The sequence below is a fragment of the Sphaeramia orbicularis genome, chromosome 16, assembly GCF_902148855.1.
Source record: "Sphaeramia orbicularis chromosome 16, fSphaOr1.1, whole genome shotgun sequence".
NCBI classification, from domain to species: Eukaryota; Metazoa; Chordata; class Actinopteri; order Kurtiformes; family Apogonidae; genus Sphaeramia; species Sphaeramia orbicularis.
In genome coordinates this window covers 53,788,650-53,815,580 of record NC_043972.1, presented here as the reverse complement: position 1 = coordinate 53,815,580, position 26,931 = coordinate 53,788,650, and the positions used below count along the sequence as shown (strand labels likewise).

At 39.2% G+C, this 26,931-nt stretch overlaps 1 protein-coding gene across 1 annotated transcript in view; it reads right to left on the bottom strand.

Moving 5' to 3' along the window:
• Positions 1 to 5,600: 5,600 nt before the first annotated feature.
• Positions 5,601 to 26,931, bottom strand: part of bmper (BMP binding endothelial regulator) — a 45,921-nt gene continuing 24,590 nt past the window's right edge. Inside the window, exons 4-16 of the mRNA XM_030159235.1 lie at positions 25,252 to 25,334; positions 24,700 to 24,790; positions 24,448 to 24,530; positions 16,149 to 16,248; positions 15,914 to 16,023; positions 14,322 to 14,456; positions 14,098 to 14,202; positions 10,962 to 11,007; positions 10,625 to 10,788; positions 10,235 to 10,436; positions 8,667 to 9,009; positions 7,721 to 7,851; positions 5,601 to 7,062 (exon numbers count right to left, since the gene is read on the bottom strand). Coding sequence (XP_030015095.1) covers positions 6,881 to 7,062; positions 7,721 to 7,851; positions 8,667 to 9,009; positions 10,235 to 10,436; positions 10,625 to 10,788; positions 10,962 to 11,007; positions 14,098 to 14,202; positions 14,322 to 14,456; positions 15,914 to 16,023; positions 16,149 to 16,248; positions 24,448 to 24,530; positions 24,700 to 24,790; positions 25,252 to 25,334 — 1,775 coding nt within the window. The 3' untranslated portion in view covers positions 5,601 to 6,880. The remainder of the gene's footprint in view (positions 7,063 to 7,720; positions 7,852 to 8,666; positions 9,010 to 10,234; positions 10,437 to 10,624; positions 10,789 to 10,961; positions 11,008 to 14,097; positions 14,203 to 14,321; positions 14,457 to 15,913; positions 16,024 to 16,148; positions 16,249 to 24,447; positions 24,531 to 24,699; positions 24,791 to 25,251; positions 25,335 to 26,931) is intronic.

Below are 26,931 nucleotides of genomic sequence, written 5' to 3'. Positions count from 1 at the left end.
TGCTGTGATCAGTAAATTAGTTGTGTTTTTGTGCATATGTGCATGGATTTAATAAGTGTGAGGGGAACAACGTCTGACATTCCAGAGTGAAAACATTTTTTTTTTAAAAATTTAAAAAATCATTCTAAAAATCTAATTTTCTTACTACCTAAATAGCAGATTTTAAGTTTGTATGACATTTTCTGGTAGAGATTAAGAAATTATGTTGCATCAAATATCAAGATGAAATAGCAGCTGATTATTAATGGAATAAATCTGATTTAGTACAAAAAGCATCTACTGCTTTTGGGTCATCTGGGAATTTTGACAACTCTATGATAAGATGAAACTCTACTGATTTAAAAAAAAAAAAAAAAAAGATAAAATAATAAAGAACTATGATAATAATATTAAAAATAAATAAATTTAACCATGGGGGCCACCCAGAGCAAAAACAATATGACCGGTGATGCAAAATTTATGGCCAAATTTACTCACTCGAGTGTCCAAAATCTCAAAAAATGGGAAAAAGAAATATGAGTTTGAAGGTATACAGCTGTACTGTACAACTATATGCAACTATGTCGATAACTTGTACATATGCACAGTATATGCACAGACTGAGTAGTATAGAGGGTTCTCTTTTTTATTTCCTGTTCACACTGAATGTTTCTGTCTTTCTGCACTTTGTTTTTTGTATTTTTGCTGGTGCAGTTTTGCCACGGTGGGATCAGTAGTGTCAAGATGATGCAAAAATGTGTCATGGTGTGACGAAAACAACACAATGACAAGAGGATGTTTCCAGGTTGGACTGGACAAAACAATGAGATAATAATTCTCTCCTTTATGTGTATGTGTGTGTTTATGTTCGTTTAGGTGTATGTGTGCATTTATGTGCGTGCGTGTGTGTGTGTGGGATGGGGTAAAATCGCAAAGGGGGGCTTTTTGACCTGACAAAGGCAGCAGGGTGGGGTAAAATCACAGTGGGGGTCATTTTGACCCAACGAAGGCAGCGCGAGGTAATTATTCCAGAACTACGGGTCATTTTGACCCGACAAAGGCATCGGGGTGGGGTAAAATGGCAAAGGGGGTCACCTTGATCCGACAAAGGCAGTGGGAGGGATAAACATGCATACGTTTTGCCCATACAAACCACAGCATCTCCCACCCACCCACCCACACACACACACGTGTGTGTGTGTGTGTGTGTGTGTGTGTGTGTGTGTGTGTGTGTGCGTGCGTGCGCATTTATTTGTGTCTGTGAGTTTGTGTTTGTGTGGGGAGGGGGGCATTCCAGGATATGACTGAACATGAACCGGCATTACCAAAGGTGGAAGCTGGAGGGGTAATACCAAACCAGGGGTCATTTTAACCCGACAAAGGTAGCAGGGTGGGGTACAACCGCAAAGTTGGTCATTTTGACCCAAAGAAGGCAGTGGGATGGTTAATAGGCCACATTTGGTCCCTAGGAAGCAAGGAAATGCAGACTTGTCAGATTTTAAGCATATCCTCTTTGAGACCCAGCAATGCATTTTTGGCCTCATTATGAGACAAGAGTTTCAGAGCTTTACTCAAACAAAATTAAAGAAAAAATTCTATCCACTGCAAAGGACATTCCATAAAAAAATGTATCCGGAAAAAAAAGTTTAATTATGCTGTGTCCAATCAAGAAAATTATTTAATGTAAAAAAGACAAAACTTCTACTTTCCTGGGTCACAGGAGGACATGGACCTTAGATTGTATTTCTAGATGTTGTGCCTCTAAGTGGTCTGTTGATTCTGAAATTATTTTAATTTTCATTACTACTCTTTTTTGATTTTATAAATAAATTATTATTATTCCCGTTATTGTTCTAACTGCTGTGGCCATGTACTGGTGCTAGCCAGGAGGGGGCGCTCAAAACCTAATATTGCCTTGGCAACCAATATGATCAGAGCTGGCCCTGATCATGTATCAATTTAGTATGGAAAGAAATTAACCCTTTCATGCATGAATTATGAGAACCTTAGTTAAGATTTTTTTTCCTGAGTGTTTTTAATTCCTCTTTAGGCATGACAAAAACAATGTGATTGAAAACTGTTACAAAACTGTCCACTCAGCTGTACACCATGTGTTAAATTTTTGAAACAAAGAAACATGTATTTACTGATATACTGTATGAAAACTATGAAATACAAACATTTTTCATGCAGCTAATCCGATGTTTTCTCACATTTGATCATACTCTAACACTAGTTATGACTCACTTCATGGAGATAATATGAAAAAAACCTTTTTGATTAAGGAAACTGTTAGTTACAGTCTAATAACAAATAGCAATTGATTTACACTAAAACATATTAGTGCAGATCAGGTTTATCAAGAACGGCAAAGTTACTGTAATGGTCAGTGCAAGTGATGGTGCATAAGTGTCCACGGTGATGGCTGATATGGAACTAAAACAACAAAACCCATGATTATACAAGAGAACAGCTGTAGAATAGATGTCCACTGTAGTGACCAGTATGCATGAAAGGGTTAAGCAGGTTTGTCTGCCTCACACATCACAAGGTGTCACTGTTGTTTCATGAATACAGTCCCAAAAATGTTCTTCTTACACTTCCATGAAATTTGAAGATGTTATCCACATTCTTCTTTGCTACTTAAAGTTACATTGCATCTATATCAAAATCTTTTTTTTAGCTTAAACCATTTGTGATGATACATGGTTAACTGGGGTTGTCAGTGTTATCGCTTCATTTCTCTTTAGCTTTTAACAAAAGAGATAGATATGCTTTAATGACCATAAAGTATTTAAAAACGCTGAAGTACCATACAGTATTCAATATTAAAAAAAACAAAACAAAACTTAATTTAGACTGTATTTTTTTCTGTAGTGTCTTGACACTGGGCATGTACTCCTTTCCTGGACTAGTCTGTGCTTGGTGGCTCCTGATGCACTGACTCTAGCCTCAGGCCACTTTATGTGTAGCTCACTCAAGTTCTTGAAGTGCTTTGCTTGACAATCTTCTCAAAGCTGTAGTCATCCGTGTTGCTTGTGTACTTTTCCTACCCTCCTTTTCCCTTCCAATCAACCTACCATGATATGCTTTGATATAGCACTCTGATGTTAGGCAGCCTTTTCAGCAAAGATCTTCTGTGGCTTTTTTTTTGTGGAGGACATCAGTGACTGTACTCTGAACAAATGTCAAGTTAGCAGCTTTAACATATTTTTTTTAAAACCATGATTGCAGTTGTGTGCGCTAAACCAGACGGAGAAATTAAAGGTATAAATAATGATTTGCGAAGCTTGAAATGAAATTTTGTAATATTTTAAGAAATGTTTAGTGTTTATTTAACGAGTCTACAAAATATACAGTTTTGACTTTCTGAAATAACTGTCAAAGTATAGTGAACTTTTCCATGATCATTTTTTGAGATGCTCCTGTACAAGTAATATTTACTGCCCTGGTATTCCTTTTTGAGACTTGTAGCAAAGTGGACATGTCTGTCACTAAATGGACTCTGTTGTATCTGGTGCTTCACTTCATGTTCTTTAGTGCCAATAATGTGAAATGTTTTTACAAGTTGTAAGTACATTAAAAACATGCAAATGTATGCATTAATTAATGTTTTTTTTTTCTTTACTTGTGAGCATTGTGTATTTTTTTCCTCTACCTATGGTGACTAGGTGTCCTACTTGCATGGGGTGTCTATACAGCAGCTTGATTTCGTGTATCACATCCCACATATTAGGGCAATGTCCTACAGCTGACGAATATGTGAGTTAAGCTGATTAAAATCAGGTTGTCATCCAAATATGTCCAAAAACTTAATTGGTGTTTTTTTGGGGGGGGAGTATGCACATTGTAGTGTTAGTGTTGTGAAATTTTTTATCTGAAATAAAACTGGTTAGAATTTATTACTGTATTAAATGATGTGTTAAGTAGTGTTAATATTTTAAATATTTCATCAGTGCACTGTATCTTATTAAATCTGATTACACCCTGGTTAACACTTGGTTAACAAGTGTTTTAAGCAGGACAATAAAAACTGAAAATTCTTTAAAAAAAACAAAAAAAAACAAAACAAAACACCCAAAGGGTTCCCTGAGTCATGAAAAACTGAACAAGTAATTAAAATTCAAAATTTTCTGACCTGGAAAAGTCAATAAATTAAGTAAAATCATTGAAAGATTTGGAAATTAGCAAGAACAAGTGTGTTCAATTAGGCAAGACACTGGATTAGATTATAAAAACTTGAATTCAAACCATGATGGGTGATGGTTTTAGCATTTTATGTCAAGCCTGTCTCCAGACGATAGTCTGGTTTTGTCTGTCTTTTATGTTGTCTGTCATTTCCTGTTTTATTTTGTTAAGTTTCCCTCGTGTGTCATGTCTGGTGTCTTTGCTTCCTGTCCCTGATTGTGTTCACCTGTGTGATTACCTGACTCCACCCCAATTTGTTACCTCCGCCAAGGAGGTTATGTTTTTGCCAGGGTTTGTTTGTTTGTTTGTTTGTTTGTCTGTCCGTTAGTGTGCAACATAACTCAAAAAGTTATGGACAGATTTGGATGAAATTTTCAGGGTTTGTTGGAAATGGGATAAGGAAGAAATGATTAAATTTTGGTGGTGATCGGGGGTGGGGGGGCCCACACGGGGGGCCACTGATCAGCCTTGGCGGAGGTCTGCGCTCTCCGAGTGCTTCTAGTTACACCTGTGTCTCATTGTCTTCCCTCCCTTTTGTGTATTTAAGCCCTGTGTTTTCCCCTGTTCGTTGCCAGTTCGTATTTTCTCGTGAGATACTTACCAGCCTTTTTGATCCTGTCTGTCTGCCTACCTGTGTTTGACCCGGTTTGCCATCTCTGTTTTTGCCTGTTGCCTTATCCCTGTCGGTTTTGTCTGCCTCATTCTGACCTCCTGGTTTTGACCTCCTCGCCTGATTTTAACGGTACGTGAGTTAGCCTGATCCCTATGTCCTGTTGCCTGTTTGACTGCCTTCCCGTGTATGACCTGGTTCTGCCACTGACCTCCCTCTGCTTCTCCCCAGTCGGGAAACCGACGTGTACTACCGAAACGGACGGTGGGTTTTCGTCTCCAGTCCGGGGAACTCACCCTGAGAAGATCCCCGTCACCATTATCCTCAAGATTTTGTACTGTATCACTGAACTGTCAGTGAGCTTGGTGTTTAATAAACACTGTGAACTTTTCAGTCTGTCTCTGGGTCGTGCATCTGGGTTCAGTTTTCGTACTCTGAGCATTACATTATACTGCAAAAAAGCTATGGATGTGGTGTCATGAGTACGTCATATTAATTAAGGGAAATTCACTATTACTTGTTTGAGCAGTTATACAGTTTGAATTACACATCAAGACTGAGTTGAGGTTTCCCCGATAAAGCAAGTGTCAGACTTCAGTGTTTTTAGTGACTTCAAAAGTAGCCTATTATTACTTTATAACATATGTTAACAGTATTATGGCTACCTTTTAATCTGAATTTTTGAAAATGAAAAATAATTTTTCATGTCTTGGTTCATGTACTTACAGTAAATACTGTGAATTTTCAGGGAAATTATATTATTAGACCTGAAAAGATCATGGAAGAGTTGTGAAAATGTATGTTTACAGTTGTGTTGGACAGACACATCAGGAAAATGCACTGTTGTTCATTTTAATTTTGTTCATACAGTATATGAATCATATTTAAAAACAAAATAATTTTCACTCAAATCAAATGAACAAAATAGGAGCCATTCATCTTTAACCTTGTTCTTTTCAGTAACAGAAGGGAGCATATAAGTAGTGTGAAGTCTGGGATCTGGATCTGGTAGTCAAAATATACTGAGGTTTTGGAACCATACTTGTTTTCAAGTGCTTTAATGCATAATCAGAATGACATATGAACATTTCCAGAGCTATTTTTCATTTATTTTTATTTTACATCTTTGCCCAAATTTGTGTTAGGATCTGTTCACCTGACTTTCAACCTTCTTAATAGATTTCTTCCCCCCTTGATTTTGTTGCTTTATAGACTGAAGACAGCAGCCAAACACAATTTGATAAAAAGATTATATTTCTAGTCTTAAATCAGAATCAAGTGAAATTAACGTTTCAACAAATACAGTCTAATACTAACCAGAACAACCTGAACATTGGACCAAAACAAAATACAGTATTTTTTTCCCTGCAATGGTGCAACTAAGTCACATTTGGGCAATTCTCTTCAACAGTAACAGAAAAGTACATGAAAAATACATAAATAGCTTTTTTCCCTTTAAATCATCTATAATTCAATTATATTCATGATTCTGGCTCTTGCTATGACGTGTCATTTGACTGATATATAAATTAACAATATCAAAAACAAATAATAATAACAATATTGTCTGTCTTTCATATAAATCTGGCTAGCTTACAGTATGAAATGAAGGACTGGAGACCACTTGGCAGTTTGATATGATTGAGGATTTCTTCACTTTAAAATGAATATGTGAGAATTTCAGGAACCATTTTGGCTCAAACTGGAGTCCATTGCCTGTGTTTCTCAGTTTGGAGAGTCACTGACGTCTCCACAAGGGGCCCCTGAGTTAGTGCTGGACAAAAAGTTCTGCCTCTGAAAGCCTGGAAGTAGCACCTGCTTTAGGGCTGAATTCTGATAATAAATGTTTAAGTCCGAGCCTGAACAAGGCAGTTGGGGACACTGGGTGTCAAGAGTCCCATCCGTTGAGTTTATCTTCGTCCATCTTAGTAATTTGTGTCTTGAAGAAATCATGGTAACAGCACATTTCCATAGAAATATTTGGAGCCTGAGTACCTAATCACAGTTGTGATCTATCAACTTTCTTTGTTCTGTGACTCCATTCAGCTACTTTGGCCCTGTAATATTAATACTAAATAACACCCACCCCCCATGTCACAAGGGTCACCGTCCAGGACAGGCTGTGGGTTTGATGCAGCGGCCCTGGAAAAGCACCAGGTTGGCTGGACAGTGGCAGCCGGCCACACAGGGCTTGTGGCATGGTCTAATCTCATTCCAGTTGTCACAGGTTTTGGTGCAGCCAGGGCCACAGGTGTCATATACAGCACCATGTTTACACTGTGTGGCTGAAAAGAAAAGGACATTATTACATGAACATGTGGGAAGGAACAAACTACAAATATACTAAAGGACTTTAAATATCAGCAATTACATCATAATCAAACATGTACAATTGTACGAGCTGAAAGACCTTTAGTAGTATGGAAAATGCCAGATTTTCACGTTTTCTCATAAGGTAAAAAAATAATCATTTTGAGACAGTCCTGTCAACATTAGATTGAAAAAAAGTTTCACTACCCCATCACTGGGCAACCTAAGTTTATGCTGATGGGAAAGTCTGGGAAGTGTTTAAACTGTTTTATGTGGTAGTTTGTGGGGGTTGGGTGGCATGGTGTGGTCAGATATGTATGCATGTTTGACCTCCCAAATTTGATATGTGCATTTTTACATTTGTCCTCACATGCAAAGGGACCACACGTGGAAATGTTTTTATTATAGTAAAAACTAGACTAAATTGGGGAGAAAAGTTATTTGGAAAAAAGGAGAAAAAATGCTCTTGAATACAAGCTTAACACTACAGAAACCAGTGAAAGGTAGAGGACATGTGATTAATTGTAACTTGTATCTTTTAATTTCATTAGACATGAGAAAAATATTGCCATAGGAGCTTTTAGTTAAATTGCCCAGCCTTACATAAACCATATTGCAACTGCTGTCACTCACCCACACAAGCAGTGTCAGGCCTCCAGAGAACCGGTACTCCCTCCCTCTCACAGGCGCGGCTGTAGGCGATGAAGGACTCGCAGTAGCAGTTCTTATGGACTGGGCATTCACACATGTCTGTCACACATGACCTACAGACAGCCACATGATAAAGTCAGATGGACTGATTGAGCAGCAGGCATGAAATATTAAGTTTTATGTTTGATCTATCTATCTATCTATCTATCTATCTATCTATCTATCTATCTATCTATCTATCTATCTATCTATCTATCTATCTATCTATCTATCTATCTATCTATCTATCTATCTATCTATCTATCTATCTAGTATATACTGTATAGAGCTGCACAATATATAGTTTGAGCATCGACATCACGATGTACATGTGTGCAATAGTCACATCACAGGTTCTGCAATGTAGGAGGCAAATGAACTCAACATGTTCTCATCTAATTTCAAGGGTACCTGACACACACCGCGCACAGTGATCCACCAATCACAGTCCTTCTTAATCAGTTTGGAGTGAGTCGCTGGTAACAATCTTGAAAAATGAGCAATGACCCAGAGAAAATCACTGTAAATGAAGACTTGGTGCCAAAAAGAAAAGCAATGTCGGAATTATTTCAGCTACAGGAAGGATGATATTGAAACACGTGTTCTGTGTCGATAATGCCTTGCACCTGTTGCCACAATAAGAGGTAACAACTATTTTGTTTGACCATTTACGTCGGCACCACACAGGTATTATATCCTCCTGAGCATTTTTTCATATCGCAATATATATTGCAGGGTTAAAAAAATCGCAATGTCAGTTTTTTCCAATATTGTGCAGCCCAAATACTGTATATACTGTATATGCACTTTATCAAGAATAACTAAGATTGTTGCAACTATTTCATTCCAACTTTATGGCCAACAGTGTATAGTCAGTGTGTCCTCAAACCTGTAGAAAGGAGCAAAGTCAATCATATGATGGCACTTCTGAAACTCCCATGATTTTATCTTTTGGCACTCTCGATGTGCGCGAAACTTGACTTTAACGCTGCCTGGACATAGGAAGGATGTTGGCCGGCGAGGCAGTGGCTGCTGGGAACATATTTCATTGCCGTCTACTCGCCAAGACTCTGCAAATTCGTCCACGTCAAACTTGAACTGGCTGTCCCCTCCCATTGTGTCATCGCGCTTGTGGCCATTGTAGTTGCCGCAAAGACCACATAATCGTCCACGGAGATGAGGAGCAGCAACAACTTCCACAAAACTGTCACCATCCCATGTGATCTCAAGGCCTGTTCAAGAAGATGCCGAGTGGAAACAAAATACAACTTAGTAATTATGTTGAAGGACAACTTTAACATTTCATACCTATGTAACAAGACAATCATTATGTGAAACAGATAATGAAGACGTCCAGAAAAATCCATTGTCCCAGCTATATATAATTCTGTCTTAAATTTGGGTGAATATTATAGAGTTAATGTTATGAAACTTTAAATTGCCTGCAATATTAAAATATAGTTGTATTTGTTTGAACACTTGATCTCATATTGTTATTAATTCCCCACTTGAGTTAAATAACCTGATTGCATGACACATTTAGAACTTTACACATAGGTGTTGGAAAGTGGTAATAAATAAAATATTAAATAAATTGGAGGGTGCAGTTAATGTGAGGAGAGTGAGGTACATCAGTATGCATGTAGCAGTGGTTGTCTGCCTGAGCTGATTCACAAGCATCATTAGATACATTAGATTTTTATCAAAAATAAAGTGATGAACAGAAATTCTACTTTTAAACAAACCTAAATGTTTTAAAGTCTATTGAAGACATTTTTAAAACAAAGTAAACTAAAATAAACTAAAACCAAAATGAGTTTGAGACTCCCTTAGTGGAACTAAAAGAAACTTCACAGATTTGAGTGAAACTAAAACTAACTCTTTGTTTATGCAATCTGTGCTTATTCATTAACAAAGAATCACTCAACTTACTGTTACCTGTGGTTGTTTTTGACACATCTAACAAAGCACAGTTGTTTGTAACAAAGTAATCTTTTCTGCCTCAAAGTCATTAACAGAATCACAGAGGAAGGAGTGATTTCACAGATCATTCCTCTCCACAGCCATCAGACTTCATAACAGTTGGGCTAGAGTGCCAAAAAATGCCCAATTTATATTCTTATTTCTCCCTCTTCAGTTGTTTGTGCACCTTTTAACTGAGCAAATTGTGCTGCCCATAGTTAAAATTTTGATAAAGAAAGGATAAAAAAGCTAATGTTCAACAGTAAACTAACTGAACTTCAGGGCTAAAACAGAAGTAAGTGACAAAATGACAAGATGCAGAAGTAGACAAAGAATAAAGCTGATACTCATATTAAAGTTGTATTATGTGCCTACAGTAAAATTAGTCTGTCTTAGGTAAGAATACTAAGCTACGTGTCCAGATAGCGCAACACAATTTTGAGTACTTTTAATACTAGTCCTTTATTTTGTAAGAGCCTTACAGGATGCGCTAACCTGCAATGGTGGTTAGTCTGAGCAAGTATCCATCCAGATCAATGTGCACACCAGGACCATGGTATGGCAGGGAAATGCGTGTGCCATTCCTCCGAACTGTCAAGTGCTGGTGGAGGCTGAGTATCAAACTTCCCAACCTTACTTCAACAGACTGAGTCCATGAGAAAGAGCGAGTTCGCCGTGCGTCATTCCTCACCAGCACCTTGAAAAATAAAGGTTACGTGGAATTAAAAGGGTTTAATCTATTTATTTAAAAAAAAAAAAACAAAAAAACAAGTACATCAGTTGCAGGCAAAGTCAAATGTGTTCCTTATGCTACCAATCATTATAGAGAAAATGTCTGTGTAAAGTGCAAATATGGGACATAGGTGAAGCACCATCCTAACTTACGGTAAAGCTGGATTCTGGGTTGTTCGTATTAGTCCCTGAGCCTACAGAGAGGCTACCACCACAATCACGTGTCAGTACATACTGACAGGTGCCCTGAAAGTTAAATGTCCTGCCATCAAAAGTGTTGTAGTGGGGATCTCCAAAGACTGTACATACTCCTGGCTCTGGAGAAGGCAGGGACAGACATAGGACAGACAATCATTTTACACTGCACAAGGCCTTAAAGTGAAGCCATCTTTGATTACTTGGGTATATTACATGCAGATGAATTCTCAGAAAGTGCTCTTATAGTATGCTGAGTGGGGTTGTTATGGTGGATGGAGAAGAACTTACTCACTTTCAGTGCAAACTGGACAGCAGCCAGTCCTGTTCAAGATCTTATTCTGCAACAAATAAGGCACAGAAGTTAGAGAACTTCAGAGAGACAGATAAATAAATAAATGATGAACACATGAGCATACTGATGAAATAAAAAAGAAAAGGTAAACCTTTGCCAAACACATTTCAAAGAACTATGCCACAAATGACCAAGAAGAGTCTGGAAGTTTCCTGGGATTGTGTCTGATCAGGGTTGTCAAAAAGGTCTCTAACATTACAGTATATCCCTGCTTTAAACTGATGTTTTTAGGAAAAGTACTGGAAAAGTAATCAAATGTAATATGTTATACTACTTTGATTAATTAAAATAGTTCCACACAATTAAATGTACTTTACTTGTAACCTCTAACCTGTTGTATTTCAAAAAATAAGTATGCTTTGAAAAATGCAGCTATCCAAACAGCTGAACAGATGATATAAACTTAAAGGCCAATAAATGAGACAAAGCCCCACTGTGTCAGTCTCACAGTAAAAAATGAGAGGACTAAAGACACCCTAATATTCCAACAGCTGAATTGTGTATGTAACCAGACACTCTGCTTGGATATGTGTGTAAGTTTGTATGATGTGTTTCAGCCTCCATCAGAAGTACAGATCACAGGACTCTTTGACACAACAAAGTTTAGTTGCCTTAGGGAAGCCCTTTACTCATACACATATTCTCTTTTTGTCTTGGTCTCACACACACTAGTTTGTCATCATGTAGAGACATCCTCCATGCTCTCTAGAGTCCAATCCTCAGCACAAAGGTCACTTTCTCTCTTTGAGGAGAGCTGACTTTTCACAAACCTGTGGCACACATTGTGACAAACATTGGTTTTCAGGAGCCTAAATACAGGGAACTTCTTCTTTACTGTCACTCAAACATTATACAGCAGGGCACACAGTCTGCTGACCTGCCACTGACCGCAGGATGACAGCACCAGAGAGTATATATGTTTGTTTTTGAAGGAAACTGCTCTGTGGTGACCGCTGTGTCTGATGGAAGTATCAGTTATGAAACTGAGTGATGGAGGTGTGTATATTTTGAGAATTTGACATTTAGTGACAACATTTTTGAGTTACAGTGGTTTTCTGTCAGTATACACAGTGAGTAAATGGTTAGGCTGCCATTAATTATGACATATGACTGCCTTTTCATTTGGGATTATCATCATAAAGTAATGAAAGAAATATGATACATTGTGCAAATTTGGTGAGAGCAGAATGTCCTCACAATATAAGTGTCTGTTGTAAAGAGACTAGTGAAGAAGGCCACCACAAGACACTATGATTACTGAGAAAGACTTAAAAGCTTCAGCCACTGGGATAGGAGACTGTGGATACAAATGTTAACCAGGTTTTTCACCAGTCAAAGCTTTATGGGAAAGTGGCAAAGATGAAGCCACTGTTGAAGAAATCTCAACTAGAGTTTGCCCAAAGGCTTGTGTTAGACTCCAAGGTAAATTGTGAGAAGGTGTGGGTAAAGAGGGACTGGATTGTGGAGAAATAACATTAAAATATTAATGAAGTTTTGGGGCTCACTTTGAAAAGTGGTGTGTGTGTGGTGTGAGTGGGTGTGAGTGTGTGTGTGTGTGTGTGTGTGTGTGTGTGTGCGCGCACGCATGTATGTGTGTGTGTTTGTGTGTGTGTATTTATTTGTTTATATTGTTTATATTGTCCTGGCTCAACAAAAACCCCATTGAAATTGGATTTGAGGATTTGACTGCTTGACTGCCAGTGCTTGGTGGTATGCCAGGAACTCACTTTATCACCCACTGGTCAACAGGTGACCTCTGAATGACCCCTGTAATAGGTGAATGCAATGTGAAAATTTACCCTTCTGAGGTGTTCCAGAGTTTTATCAACTAACCATATGTTTCTACTTTCTGTGTTATTCTTATGGAAAGTTTAGTGCTCTACATTAATACTCTTTTCCCAGGTGATGTAGCAGAATTTGAACAAATCATTTTTTGCTGCTTGGATGATAAATCAGCAGAGAGTTGTGATGTTGAGGCATCACACAAGTAAAGTCAACATAATGGACTTTGTCATAGACTGTAAAGTGTGAGTATCACACTGGCTAAGGAGACGGGAAGTAACAATTCAACAGAGTGACCAAAAGAGGGAGCTCTGAACTTATGTGTCCATCAAAAGCTTTGATGGGTCAGGGCATCCAAATGTTACTCCCCTCACTACCACATGGTCTTCTGAGTGAAATCAAGTGCGATGAAAATAACTGCAGCCAATGCTGTATCATGACTACGAGTTGCTGTATTACATTGTACACATCAGTCAGCAAAAGGTGAATCTTGCATAGATTTTATTTACCTCGCCAAAGAATGAAGAGCAGTAAAAGAAGAGATGTGTGGCTTTAGTCTATGTATAGGGAGGCCTAAAAGGGCCAACTGAGACCAGCCAGTCATTGCACGTCTGTGGCAAACTTCCTGACAGGTTAGTTAATAATATCAAAACCGACAGCAAATTGGCTTTTCCCTTTTTCATTTGAAAAATATAATTTATACATTTTCACTACTTTACCAGGTTCCTGAAATCTTTTTGAAATACTTTGAACCAACGTTCAAAATGTGTCTACATGTTGCATCAGTAGTGAAATTATAGGGAGTTGAATTATCTTGCATTGATTATTACTTAGTTCAGTGTATTTAAAAATGCTCAAACTATATTCTTTTACTGTCTACATTATGGCATGGGTTATAGTTGTGACAAATGCACCTGTTAAGCATGATAATGTTGGTGATGCAATTAGTTTACACTAACGTCACAATGGGCACGCCACCAAAACAACAAAATAAACTATGTTCAAAAGTGAAACAGTTAAATGTCAGGTCAAGGTATCACCACTTCAGCCACTTGGTAAGGTCTTTGACAATGTTATACATAATGCAATACAGTTTTCTTATTTTATAAAATTAACTTGGTAACGACTTCAGAATTTACATTTACCTTCCATCATATTATATGGTCTGTTTTAAGGGGTGAAGGCATGATGCTACAGCAAAGTATATACATGAGTTGTTTTCATCCATGCCTCTGTTTAAACACAGCAAAGTCAAACTTGAGATAGTGACTGGTTGGTGGGTCTTCTCACTCACCGCAGGGCAGCTGGTGATTGGTATACACTGTTTGGGTTGGCACTCAACGTTGCCTTTAACACAGGCACAAAGAGTGCAGTTTATTGAAGACCACATGTCACCTTCCTGAGGTAAAAAAAAAGACAGAGCACAGGCTCAGATTCCATCCATCCACCCATCCAGCCAACCAGCCAGCCATAGGATCATGGATCCATTCCTCTAGTGCATATTGTGTTTGCACTCACCCTGTAGATTTTATTCCGGACTCTGCAGTACTTGACTTCCTCTACCTTTACAAAGGATAGGCACTCTTCACAGCACTGGTCACCCTGGCAACTCCCTGGCCTTGAGCACTGCCTCTTGCACACCACTGTGGAATTCTGGGAACATCAGAGATATGGAAAACAAACTATTTTTCCACATTTTTTCAGACTGTAGATCCTTAACTCCTCTACTTGACAACTCCTACTTGTATCTTGCTCCCTCGCAACTCTGATGTGAGCAGATGAGAGGAGACAAAGAAAGAGGGGTCAGGCAACAGGCATTTAACAAAATGACACGTCTTTTCCATAGAGCTATCCATTGAAATGACCATCAGCTGAATATAACATGTAGCACAGGTACATCTCTGGTACCTTACTTTGATGCTGCAGTATGTCATGATCTTGGTAAGATGTAAGCAGAGAGGTGTTCATGAAAACACTGACTATACATTTGATCATCTTAAAGGTGCAATATGGAAGATTTGTGTGTGCTTATAGTAACTTTATATTGTAGGCGGTGTTGTGCTTGGAGTTTTTGACACTAGTTGACTGCATTTCAAATCTTACTCTGTCTTGTGTTGGACACTGTTGCAGCTGAGGCTATTCATGTCTATATCTATGTGTTATCATCATGAATGTAGACAGAAAAACACAATCAATTCCTTATCAAATAAATATAGAACACTTTAATTTTCACTGGCCTCCTCCTGATGTAGTATGTGTATTTCGGCCTCATGTAACATCTCTTTTGTGTGTCTGCTCTACAAAGATTCATCTGTGTATCCTCACTTATAGCTCCTCCAACAGATCCCTTTCTCATCAGTCCTTTCTCCTTAAGATGCTTTTTTTTTTTTAAATGGGACCACTTTAAGTTTAATCTCCTGGCTACAAGCAAGAGGTTGTGGAGTAAGAATAGAAGGATACACAAAATTAGTAATATGCTGAGAAGATGCTCTTGATAGCATGTGGCATATACTGATTCTACAATCTGCCACTGTTCTCTGATAGTATGGTGCCACTCTTAGTAGTTGCAACCAAAGCATATACTGATGTCCTAGAGGCCAGTTGCTTTCTGCAGTTAGTATACCCTTTCCTAACAGATGTTGTTTCTGTGGCTCAGCTGATAATGACATATACAAATTAGATGCTATATTCTACAACTTCGTCTTTTTCTTGATTTTAAAACCTGAAGGCAATATTGTTTTATTTATAATGACAGTAGCCCTGCCTCTATGTGCTTCAGGCAGTCTGTTAAATCCCTATCAGAGTTATAGTGCAAACTGACCAAATATAGTAACATTTGCATTATTTTTGCCACTTTTTTATTGCAGGTTATAAGGTATTTACACTATGATTTATTAGGCAGGTCAAGGAAATGGTAAGGAAGCACATGTACAGGCTATCAGTATTTTAGTAATAGTAATTATAGTAATTATTCACCCAATTTTCATAATAAGATACATTTGGTAATTGGTTGCACACTATTTGCCTTTTTATTTTGGCATACCATTCACTAACAGTATTTACTGTGAAACTTAGGAAGAAAAGAGCCTGCTTGATGTCTAGGTGACTACCTTGCAGGTACAGGTGGTGCAGTTGTCATGTATAAAAGAAGTGTCATTCTCGTAGACCTCACTATGGAACAAACAGCTTCCTAAAGACAGATCAAACACCTTCCTCTGACCTGGAGGAGGAGGAATAAAGCAGAGTCATTATAAAGATTATATTGCAAAGAATAGTTAAAATGCAAATATGTTTGCTGTTTGTTTTAGAATTGTATTAGCATTAAAAATGAGTATTGGTGTTTACCAAGGCATCTGGGACAGCACTGTCCTACTGGAGTGTGGCTGAGATGGGCTGGACAGGAAAGGACTGGACATATCTCCCTCATGCAGAGAGTACGCCCTCCCTGGAACAAAAACAAAGCCGCAGACCTGTTGGATTGAACCACTTTGAATAAAACAAGAACTCTACAAGTAGCAACTGTAGAATTAAGTGGCTGCTGTAATACCCTTTTTTCCCCCAAAGTTTTGACAATGTAAAAACTTGTTTCTGATGATAATGTTATTTTGCACTGAAGAAAGGTTAGAATGAAAGAAGAATAAGTTCAATCATAACTTTCAGTTGCTAGCAGTTATGGCCAAAAATGTGTTTGTAAAAACAACAACATCAACTTTGAATCAAAGTGAATAAAATCAGAAATATCCCTGTAGGTATTCCTGAAACATATCATTCATAAGAATGAACAGACCCAAAGTCACAGCAATTGCAACCTTTGAGCTTGCCTCAAAAAATACACTGCTCAAAAAAATAAAGGGAACACTTAAACAACACAATGCAACTCCAAGTCAATCACACTTCTGTGAGATCAAACTGTCCACTTAAGAAGCAACTCTGATTGACAATCAATTTCACATGCTGTTGTGCAAATGGAATAGACAACAGGTGGAAATTATAGGCAATTAGCAAGACACCCCCAATAAAGGAGTGGTTCTGCAGGTGGTGACCACAGACCACTTCTCAGTTCCTATGCTTTCTGGCTGATGTTTAGGTCACTTTTGAATGCTGGCGGTGCTTTCACTCTAGTGGTAGCGTGAAACGGAGTCTACAACCCACACAAGTGGCTCAGGCAGTGCAGCTCATCCAGGATGGCACATCAATGTGAGCTGTGGCAAGAAGGTTTGCTTGTGTCTGTCAGCGTAGTGTCCAGAGCATGGAGGCGCTACCAGGAGACAAGCCAGTACATCGGGAGATGTGGAGGAGGCCGTAGGAGGGCAACAACCCAGCAGCAGGACCGCTGCCTCCGCCTTTGTGCAAGGAGGAACAGGAGGAGCACTGCCAGAGCCCTGCAAAATGACCTCCAGCAGGCCACAAATGTGCATGTGTCTGCTCAAATGGTCAGAAACAGACTCCATGAGGGTGGTATGAGGGCCCGACATCCACAGGTGGGGGTTGTGCTTACAGCCTAACACCGTGCAGGACATTTGGCATTTGCCAGAGAACACCAAGATTGGCAAATTCGCCACTGGTGCCCTGTGCTCTTCACAGATGAAAGCAGGTTCACACTGGGCAGATGTGACAGTCTGGAGACGCTGTGGAGAACGTTCTGCTGCCTGCAACATCCTCCAGCATGACCGGTTTGGCAGTGGGTCAGTAATGGTGTGGGGTGGCATTTCTTTGGGGGGCCGCACAGCCCTCCGTGTGCTCGCCAGAGGTAGCCTGACTGCCATTAGGTACCGAGATGAGATCTTCAGACCCATTGTGAGACCATATGCTGGTGCAGTTGGCCCTGGGTTCCTCCTAATGCAAGACAATGCTAGACCTCATGTGGCTTGAGTGTGTCAGCAGTTCCTGCAAGACGAAGGCATTGATGCTATGGACTGGCCCGCTCATTCCCCAGACCTGAATCCAATTGAACACATCTGGGACATCATGTCTCGCTCCATCCACCAATGCCACGTTGCACCACAGACTGTCCAGGAGTTGGCAGATGCTTTAGTCCAGGTCTGGGAGGAGATCCCTCAGGAGACCATCCGCCACCTCATCAGGAGCATGCCCAGGTGTTGTAGGGAGGTCACACAGGCACGTGGAGGCCACACACACTACTGAGCCTCATTTTGACTTGTTTTAAGGACATTACATCAATGTTGGATCAGCCTGTAGTGTGTTTTTCCACTTTAATTTTGAGTGCGACTCCAAATCCAGACCTCCATAAATTTGATTTCCATTGATAATTTTTTGTGTGATTTTTGTTGTCAGCACATTCAACTATGTAAAGAACAAAGTATTTAATAAGAATATTTCATTCATTCAGATCTAGGATGTGTTATTTTTGTGTTCCCTTTATGTTTTTTGAGCAGTGTATTACAGTGCTCCTGAGATAATGCATATCATACTTTAAAATGTAACAGGGACTGACAGACAAACCTTTTTACAGATGCTGATTTTTGTGGACATATGTTAAATGACATAACAAGATTTAACCTGAACTGAAATTAGAAGAAACTTTCCAAGTTTATTTTGAAGTAGTAAAACACCACAAAAACAGTAGTAATTTCACTATTGGCATGACCTAAAGTTGAGAGAGACAGAAAAGAAAATAACAAATTGATAGATTGTTTTATGTACATTTATCACAACTACTGTACATTTAACATAAAATATCATCACATAAACTATCACACCTCTGTGTGTGTTCCCACAGTAACAACTGTACAAATCACCATAGGTAGGTCCCACCAGGTCTCAGTGTTCATTAGTGGTTTTAAATGTGTTTATGGGTATACCTGCAGAGTTTATTTGTGTTTAAGGAGGTGAGAACATGTGGGGTGCACAAAGTAAGTGGAAAAAATGTCAAGAGAAAGAACTAGGGAAGAGGATGTTGTTCCAGTTAAAACTCTGTGATTCCTGAGCCACTGACCACCCAGACAAACATATGATTAGACAAGAAGTCTGTAGTATGATGAAGGTTCAAGAGACCCGACTCACTCTGGCATAGCAGAGCCTAATAACCACAATTACAATTCCTGTTCATAAGTTATCAAGTTGATTTAAGGAGGTAGAGTGTTTGGCAATGAAAGACTAGTCTCAAACATGGTCATGAAAAGGTCTAGAGCCACATCACAAGAGGAACAAACTCTACTACCTTAAGTTAGGAGGAGTCTGTTTTGGCTCCAGTCATGGAAGGCTTTGGTTAGGTCCCTATACTCTGTGTTGTGTACCCTGTGTCATCAGAACATTTTTGGATATGACAGGACTTATACTTAAAGTCTGCTGTGTAGAATGTGAAAAGGAAGGGAGCCAAAACAGTCCACTGTGGACTCCCAGTGATGCACACTACTCCCAGACACACAGTTCCCCAGCCTTGTCTCTGAGTATGGAGGGATGGATTGTGTTGAATGCACTTGAAAAATCCAAGAACATAATCCTCACATAACTACCACATTCACCCAAATTAGAGTAGGCATGGTGCAGTATGTAGAGGACAGTATCCTCCACTCCAATGTGTTCTTTGTATGCAAACTGCAGGGAGTACAGGAAGAGAGAAGCAGCTGCTCCAGGCTCTTCATGATGTGTGACATTCCTTCATCTACTGTTTATTTGACTGTTGTTTGTTTTCATATCCAACTAATTCTGTAAAGCCCTGTGAGGCCACCTCGTTATGATATAGGGCTCTACAAATAAAACTGAATTGAACTGACATTACAGCTAATAATCAGTATCATTTAGCTCAGCTGAATGCCAAACTTTGGGTCCCGGTATAATTCATGATGTTTTCCACAGAGCTGGGACCCTTTGTTGAAGATCTTTTGGAGAGGCTTACACAGTTGGGTAGCACATTTTTTGAACACACCCTCTAGGCCAGTTGTTTTCCTGGGATATAGTTTCTGCAGTTCCATCTGCACCCTTGTTACTGTGACAGACAGTGTAGGTGGTCCTAGTGTAGTAGTAAATGTAGGTGCTATGAGGGAGGTGTACAGGGGTTGGACAAAATAATGGAAACACCTTCACCTCAAGATGATAATGCCCCAATCCATACAGCTAGAATTGTTAAAGAATGGCATGAGGAACATTCTAATGAAGTTGAGCATCTCGTATGGCCGGCACAGTCCCCAGACCTCAACATTATTGAGCATTTATGGTCAGTTTTAGAGATTCAAGTAAGACGTCGATTTCCACCGCCATCGTCTCTAAAAGAGTTGGAGGGTATTCTAACTGAAGAATGGCTTAAAATTCCTTTGGAAACAATTCACAAGTTGTATGAATCAATACCTCAGAGAACTGAGGCTGTAATTGCTGCAAAAGGCGGACCTACACCATATTAAATTATATTTTGTTGATTTTTTAAGGTGTTTCCATTATTTTGTCCAACCCCTGTATACTTATGGCAGGATGGTAGAGGAGGAAGGTGCAATACAAAGCTGGAGGAACAACAGTATGAGGATGGAGCTGCTGCTGAAGTGGAAGGAGAGAGGGTGTAGTGAGGGTGTAGTGTAGCTCTACAAGAACTGGTTTAATTCATTGGATCTGTCCATATCGCCCACTGTTGACCAGATATTCTTTGTCTTGTAGACAGTGATGAAGCCCCTTCCACATCTCCCTGATGCTGTTGTGCTGTAGCTTCCTCTCTACTTTGTTTTTGTAATCATTCCTTGTTTGCTTCAGTCTCCTCTTCAGCCCTTGTTGCACATGTTCAAGTCTTTCTTGAACCCCATTTTTAAATGCCTCTTTTTTCTGGTAGAGGATTACTTTAATATCTCTGGTGATCCAGGGTTTGTTATTGGGGAAACAGCACGCAGTCTTTCCAGGGTCATAGTGGGTAAGATGAGTAGGCACATGGATAAATACATGAACAGAGGACAGAAAGGAATTGGCAATAACACCAGAGGGGCCAAGAACCAGCTACTGGTTGACATGGCAATCACCCAAGACCATGAACCAAGAACACCAACCTGTGAACTGCCTGGATTGCCTTCAAGAAATCCTATGACTCAATGCCACACACAGATACTGGAGTGCCTGAAGTTGTATAACATCAACAGGACACTAAGGGCCTGATTTACTAAGATCGCAAATAACAGGCACAAATGTGCTTGCTCATGCTAAAAAATGTGCATGCTATTGATTTGCATGTCATGGGTGATCAACTAAGATTACCTGTGCAAACAACAGGTGCAAAGTCTTGGAGACCACCCTAATTAAATGAGGATTTTGTGTGTGCCACTGGTTGTCGCCATGAAGACAGTACGCTGTAAAAACTGCTCTGGGATATGCAAGCACTCATAAATATAAAGTTGCTCTTTTTCCACACAGAGGGGTGGATAGGTATTTCTCTGTTGTTTATTAGTGATAAAGTGTGTTATTAGTGAAATAAATAGCTTCTCTTTGTATGTCGCTCTGTATGGTGAATGAAAACTTTTAAGTCTGTGGGTATGAGAGAAAACCTTCCACATCAGTGCTTATATAGGTGGTTCAGGAGCCCAGTCACAACACCTTGGACAGCGCTGTTTGTTTGTGTTTATGTGTGGGTGTCTGTGTGTGTTTGTTGTGCAGTGCTAGAACCCATCCCGTTTGGTGTCCCTTGTGTGTGTGTGCGTGCGCGAGAGGGAGAGGGAGAGGGGGAGAGGGAGAGAGAGAGAGAGAGAGAGACAGAGACAGAGACAGAGAGAGAGAGACGTCTCTCAGGAGTAAGGTCCTGGCCTAATGGTGATGTGCCACTGGTGGAACCGGGCGGGGGGGGGCAGGCCCATACAGTGGGGGCCATATGTCTCAAAATTATTATTTTTTTGTTCCGTTATTCCAAAAATGTTGATGTGATCAGAACAGATTAATTCTGTGTTGCCTTTGGTTGTGCCAATGCTGCCTCCTTGTCACAACAACTGCAACTAGTTTTGTGCGAAGCTGTGCCAGTTAAAACCTGCCTTTCAGATGCACTAGATATAGATGCCAAATCAGCCTCAGTTTCAGGTTTGGTAAATCACATTGCATGCTAAAATAAATATTTGCATCTATTCCTCCCAACAATTTTGCACATCCTTGCAGAAATGCCCATATTGCATATTCATCAAGGCAAACACATTAAACGGGTTGTGCAACCTATTTTGCCCATTTGAGAGGCGCAACCCTCAGTGCATCGAGTTAGTAGCTCAGCTTCAACATGTTTTTGCATGCGCAGTCAAGTTTTCGCATGTTTTTACATGCACAAACTTTTAGTAAATCAGGCCCCAAGAGACTTCATCCAGAACTCAATGAGGCTATGGAAAATGACTCTGAATGTCAACTCAAAGCCAGTTTCACACCAAATGTGGCATATACCAAGGACTGTTTTGCATAGGCCTTAACCCCCTCAGAAGATCATCACAAAGAGTGGCTTCGGGTACCAGTTCCGAAGTGGAACAACCATCAGCCATCTCTTCTGCATGGATGACATCAAGCTGTATGCCAAGAATGAGCTTGATATTGACTGCCTGATTCACCTCACTCAGGTCTACAGCAAAGACACTGGGATGTCATTTGGACTTCCTAGAGGGAAGGTGATCACAACTGAAGGGGTTGAAGTACCTGAATGGAACACTGCAGACCGGCAGTTACAAATACCTGGGGATCCTACAAAAGAAATGGAAATCGTAAGGAGGCAGCTTGAAGCCAGCCACAGGCAAATGCTTACAGAGGGTAAGGCAGGTCCTTGAAAGTCAGCTGAATGGCAAGAATGAGATCCAGACTGTTTACACGTATGCCCTGCCAGTAATCAGATACCCTGCTGGTAAAATATCCTGGCCACTGGAGGAGATCTCCAGATGTACATCCCTCCTGACCACCAAGCACAAAAAATTTGACTCCAGCATGTCAAAACCCATCTGGATAAGCCTCAGAAGTTCTGGGACTCTGCTTTATGGATGGATGAGACAAAACTAGAGCTCTTTGGCCCAATGGATCAGTGCTATGTTTGGAGGAAACAAAATTAAGCCAATGTGATGAAGAACACACTACCCTCAGTGAAGCATGGGGGAGGTTCAGTGATGCTGTGGGGATGTTTTGCTTCCTCAGGTATGGGAAACCTTCAGCGTGTAGAAGGGATAATGACTTCTTGCGTGTACTAGGAAATTCTGGAGAAGAATGTGATGCCCTCGGTGAGAAAGTTTCGGCTTGGACATAACTGGTGGCTACAGCAAGATAATAACCCAAAGCACGGGTCAAAGTCCACCCAAACCTGGTTCAAGAAGAGGTCCTGGAAGGTTTTGGAATGGCTCTCGCAATTCTCTGACCTTAACACCATTGAAAATCTTTGGTGGGATTTAAAGAAGGTGATTGCAGGGCACAAGCCACGAAACTTGACGGAGCTTGAAGCCTTTGCAAAGGAAGAATGGGTCAGAATCCCCAAGGAATGTTGCCAGAGGCTAATTTCTAGCTACCAGACCTCAAGTAGTTTATTGAAGCCAAAAGAGGTGCTGTTAAATATTAGAGCCAATTACTATGAGGGGTTCAATATTTCTGCAAGTCAGATAATCAGTTGTTCTGTATTTTTCTGTTTTCATAAAACCTTTTTGTTTTATTTGCTGGAAGTCTTTGATCTGTTTCTGGGTGTCTTCCATCATTACAAGTCCTTCAGTGTCATACAGTTTTGTGAATGACAAAATTTGCATTCTGCTTCCAACTGGTGTGTGTGTGTGTGTGTGTGTGTGTGTGTGTGTGTGTGTGTGTGTGTGTATATATCCAAAAAGGTGGGATAATAATAATAATAATAATAATAATAATAATAATAATAATAATAATAATAATAATAATAATAATAATAACTAGAAGCACTCGGAGAGCGCAGACCTCCGCCAAGGCTGATCAGTGGCCCCCCCCGTGGGCCCCCCCACCCCAGATCACCACAAAAATTTAATCATTTCTTCCTTATCCCATTTCCAACAAACCCTGAAAATTTCATCCAAATCTGTCCATAACTTTTTGAGTTATGTTGCACACTAACAGACAGACAAACAAACAAACAAACAGACAAACAAACCCTGGCAAAAACATAACCTCCTTGGCGGAGGTAATAATAATAATAATAATAATAATAATAATAATAATAATAATAATAATAATAATAATAATAATAGTGTACAAAAAGATGGGCTAGGGATTGACAATTTATCAAAAGAAAATAAAAGTGGGTTAGAAGATGAAGCTTTATTTTGACCCCAGGTTTTAGAAGAAATGGATTGGCTCCAAGATGAAAAGGACCATCAAAAAACATATTAAAAAAACATTGTTACCACCAGCAAGTCCAGAAGCCACAAGTGGTTAACAGCCTTGTTTGTTTATTTCCCCACACATTACTGTAGGAGGTCAGATGCCGGAAACTCTACACAAAAAGGCCCAGTTAAGATCAAACCCACCACCTTCTTGCGGTGAGGTGATACTGTTAACCACTGCACCAACATGCCACCCTAGCATGTTAGATGAAGCAATTCTTTCCTGTATGTACTACAGTGTAGCACTGACATTCATGGTATGTGCTATAACATGGTGCTGTACGTGTGTGTGTGTGTGTGTGTGTGTGTGTGTGTGTGTGTGTGTGTGTGGGTGGGGTGGGGGGGGGTTGCTTGTGTGTACTCACAGTGCAGGTGCACTTGATGCAGGGTTTCCTTTCTGGACTGAACTCCTCCTTCTCTTTGTACAGACGACCCTCAAAGATACAGCCTGGCGGAAGATAAATCAAACACAAAACTTCAAACACTTTGAGTTTTCTTTCTTATGTTTTCAATTCATTTCCACTTGCTACATTTAAACACACACAAGTGTGCTGGCTGTATCACTAATTGTAGCCCATAGCTTCAACAAATGTATACAGATGTGTGTTTTTATTCACCAGGGCAGGTGGGGCAGCATTTCTTGGGGTGGATTTTGGGGTTCTTGCAATGAACAACACATTGCACCTCTGCTTCGGTGATGACCCCTTCCTGTCATAATCAGAAGGAAAAGATATCAGTTTGTATAAATGCTGTTTTATCTTGTCCTTGGTTGCCTTATTCTTTCAATATTTTTTCTTTCCTATTATCCGTCTCCTTGCTTAACTGATACAGCCTTTCTTTTACACCGCTGACACCCCCCTTCCACATTTTTCTTTCTTTCCCTTTTCTCTATTCTTTCTTTTTATTCTATTTATATAATTACTTTTTAGTTTTATTTTTTTCCTACCTGCCTATGAGGAAGAATGGATTCAAGGTGTACCTACCTTGAATCCATTCTTCCTCACGTCCCTTCAGTAACTCTAACAATAGCATTTTTCGGTTGCTTTAGAACATAGGTCAGAGGTTTCTACATGACGTCAGAACTAAAATAACATCATCTGCTCACTGAACCCCTGATCCACAGACAGTCGCTACATCTAGGCAGGATTCAAACACAGACATAAACACACCTGACAGCGTCTGGTCATGCATGGCTTGGTAGAGGTGGTCCACAATACTGAGCTGTTATAGGATCGTCCATCCAACACGCAACCTGGTCATTAAAAAAAAGAAAATGTAAGGGTTTATTTCTGAAAACTTATCACCACTACTGAGATTACACACTTCGGCTGTGTCCTCATTAAATATTCCTCATCACAAAACTTGAGTGTTGATTCGGTATGGATTGCAATGATTTTGATTTATTGCAATTTTTATTTCCTTTTTCAAAACTAGTAGTACCTAATTAACACTGAGTATGTTAAGTGATAACCTTATGATGATTGCTATAATTAACATTTAGCTGTTCCTTCCTTCCTTAAAATTTGAGTTTTTACACTTGGTGAATAAGGCTCAACAATGTTTTGTTGGGTTGTTTACATAAACACACTTCCACCTATTTTACCATATTCACCTGTTCTTTTCCATGTTTTACACATTTGTAGTTCATTTCATTATTCTTGTGTTCTTTTATGTATTTATATAATATTTAAAAACAAAGTACTGTCAGTTATTAGCAACTTAGAATTACTGACAGGCTTTTTTTATTTATGACAAATTCAGTGGCAATTATAATATATAATATGTACTAGAACTTTTCCATAATATAAAACATAATTTGCAGGACAATCTGTTCTTACATGCAAGAACATATTGTCCTGTGCAGAAAAATGGTAAGAAAGAAGAAAAAAGAAAAAGTCACAAAATGTAATCATATCAAACATGATTAGCACAAGAATAAAATGAGAAACATGCTGTCTGTACTTACAGACCATTTTACAAAGGAATATTGAAGTGAATAAGGAACCAAAAATTTACACCAGTGAAGCTGACCTTAGACCTTCTGGATATTAAATATCACTTAATTTAATCCAATTTTTTCATAATCAAAATGTAGTCAGTTCATCCTTGAGATCAAGTGAATTTTGTGTGAACTTACAAAATTAATAAATAATTCCAAGGTTTTCCTGAGATACTGTGTTTAGCTTAAGGACCATTTGGATGTAAAATGACATTTTATCCTATTACACATTTCTCAGAAAATGTCTTCATATTTGATACATAGGTTTGTAAATTTGTGAACAAGGGATAGCTCAGTAAGGTCACAACGCCAAAACCAACCTTTGACCTCTGGCCACCAACATTTACTCATGTCATCAGAATCCAGGTGAACATTTAAAAGGCACCCCCTCTAGGCATCCCTGAAATATTGTTTTGTTCTGTGGTGAACAAATACAAATGATAGACAAATCTAAAAGTTTAAAACATGTTTTTTTCCCCATTTTCCGATGCCTTTGTATTATTTTATTTTTACACAAATAGTTTATAAAAGTTAATAACAAGAAATGAATGGACCAAAAACATTGTTTAATGAAATACATACACAGAATTCTCTACCTTCCTGCTTGTTCCACAAATGAAAAACATTACATGCTGCACACTTTTACTACCTCTTAGCCAAATATGGTGTAAGATTCTGTTGAAAGTGACTGCCCTATAATTTAGATTAGATTGTCTTTGTGTAAAACTTATTACATACATATTTATATTTGAAAGTACTCAGATATAACTGCACAAGGCACAAGGCCATCTGACCTTGAAAAAGTCAACGTGACCTATTTTCAATAGGCTTCTGCTCCATGCCAAGATGC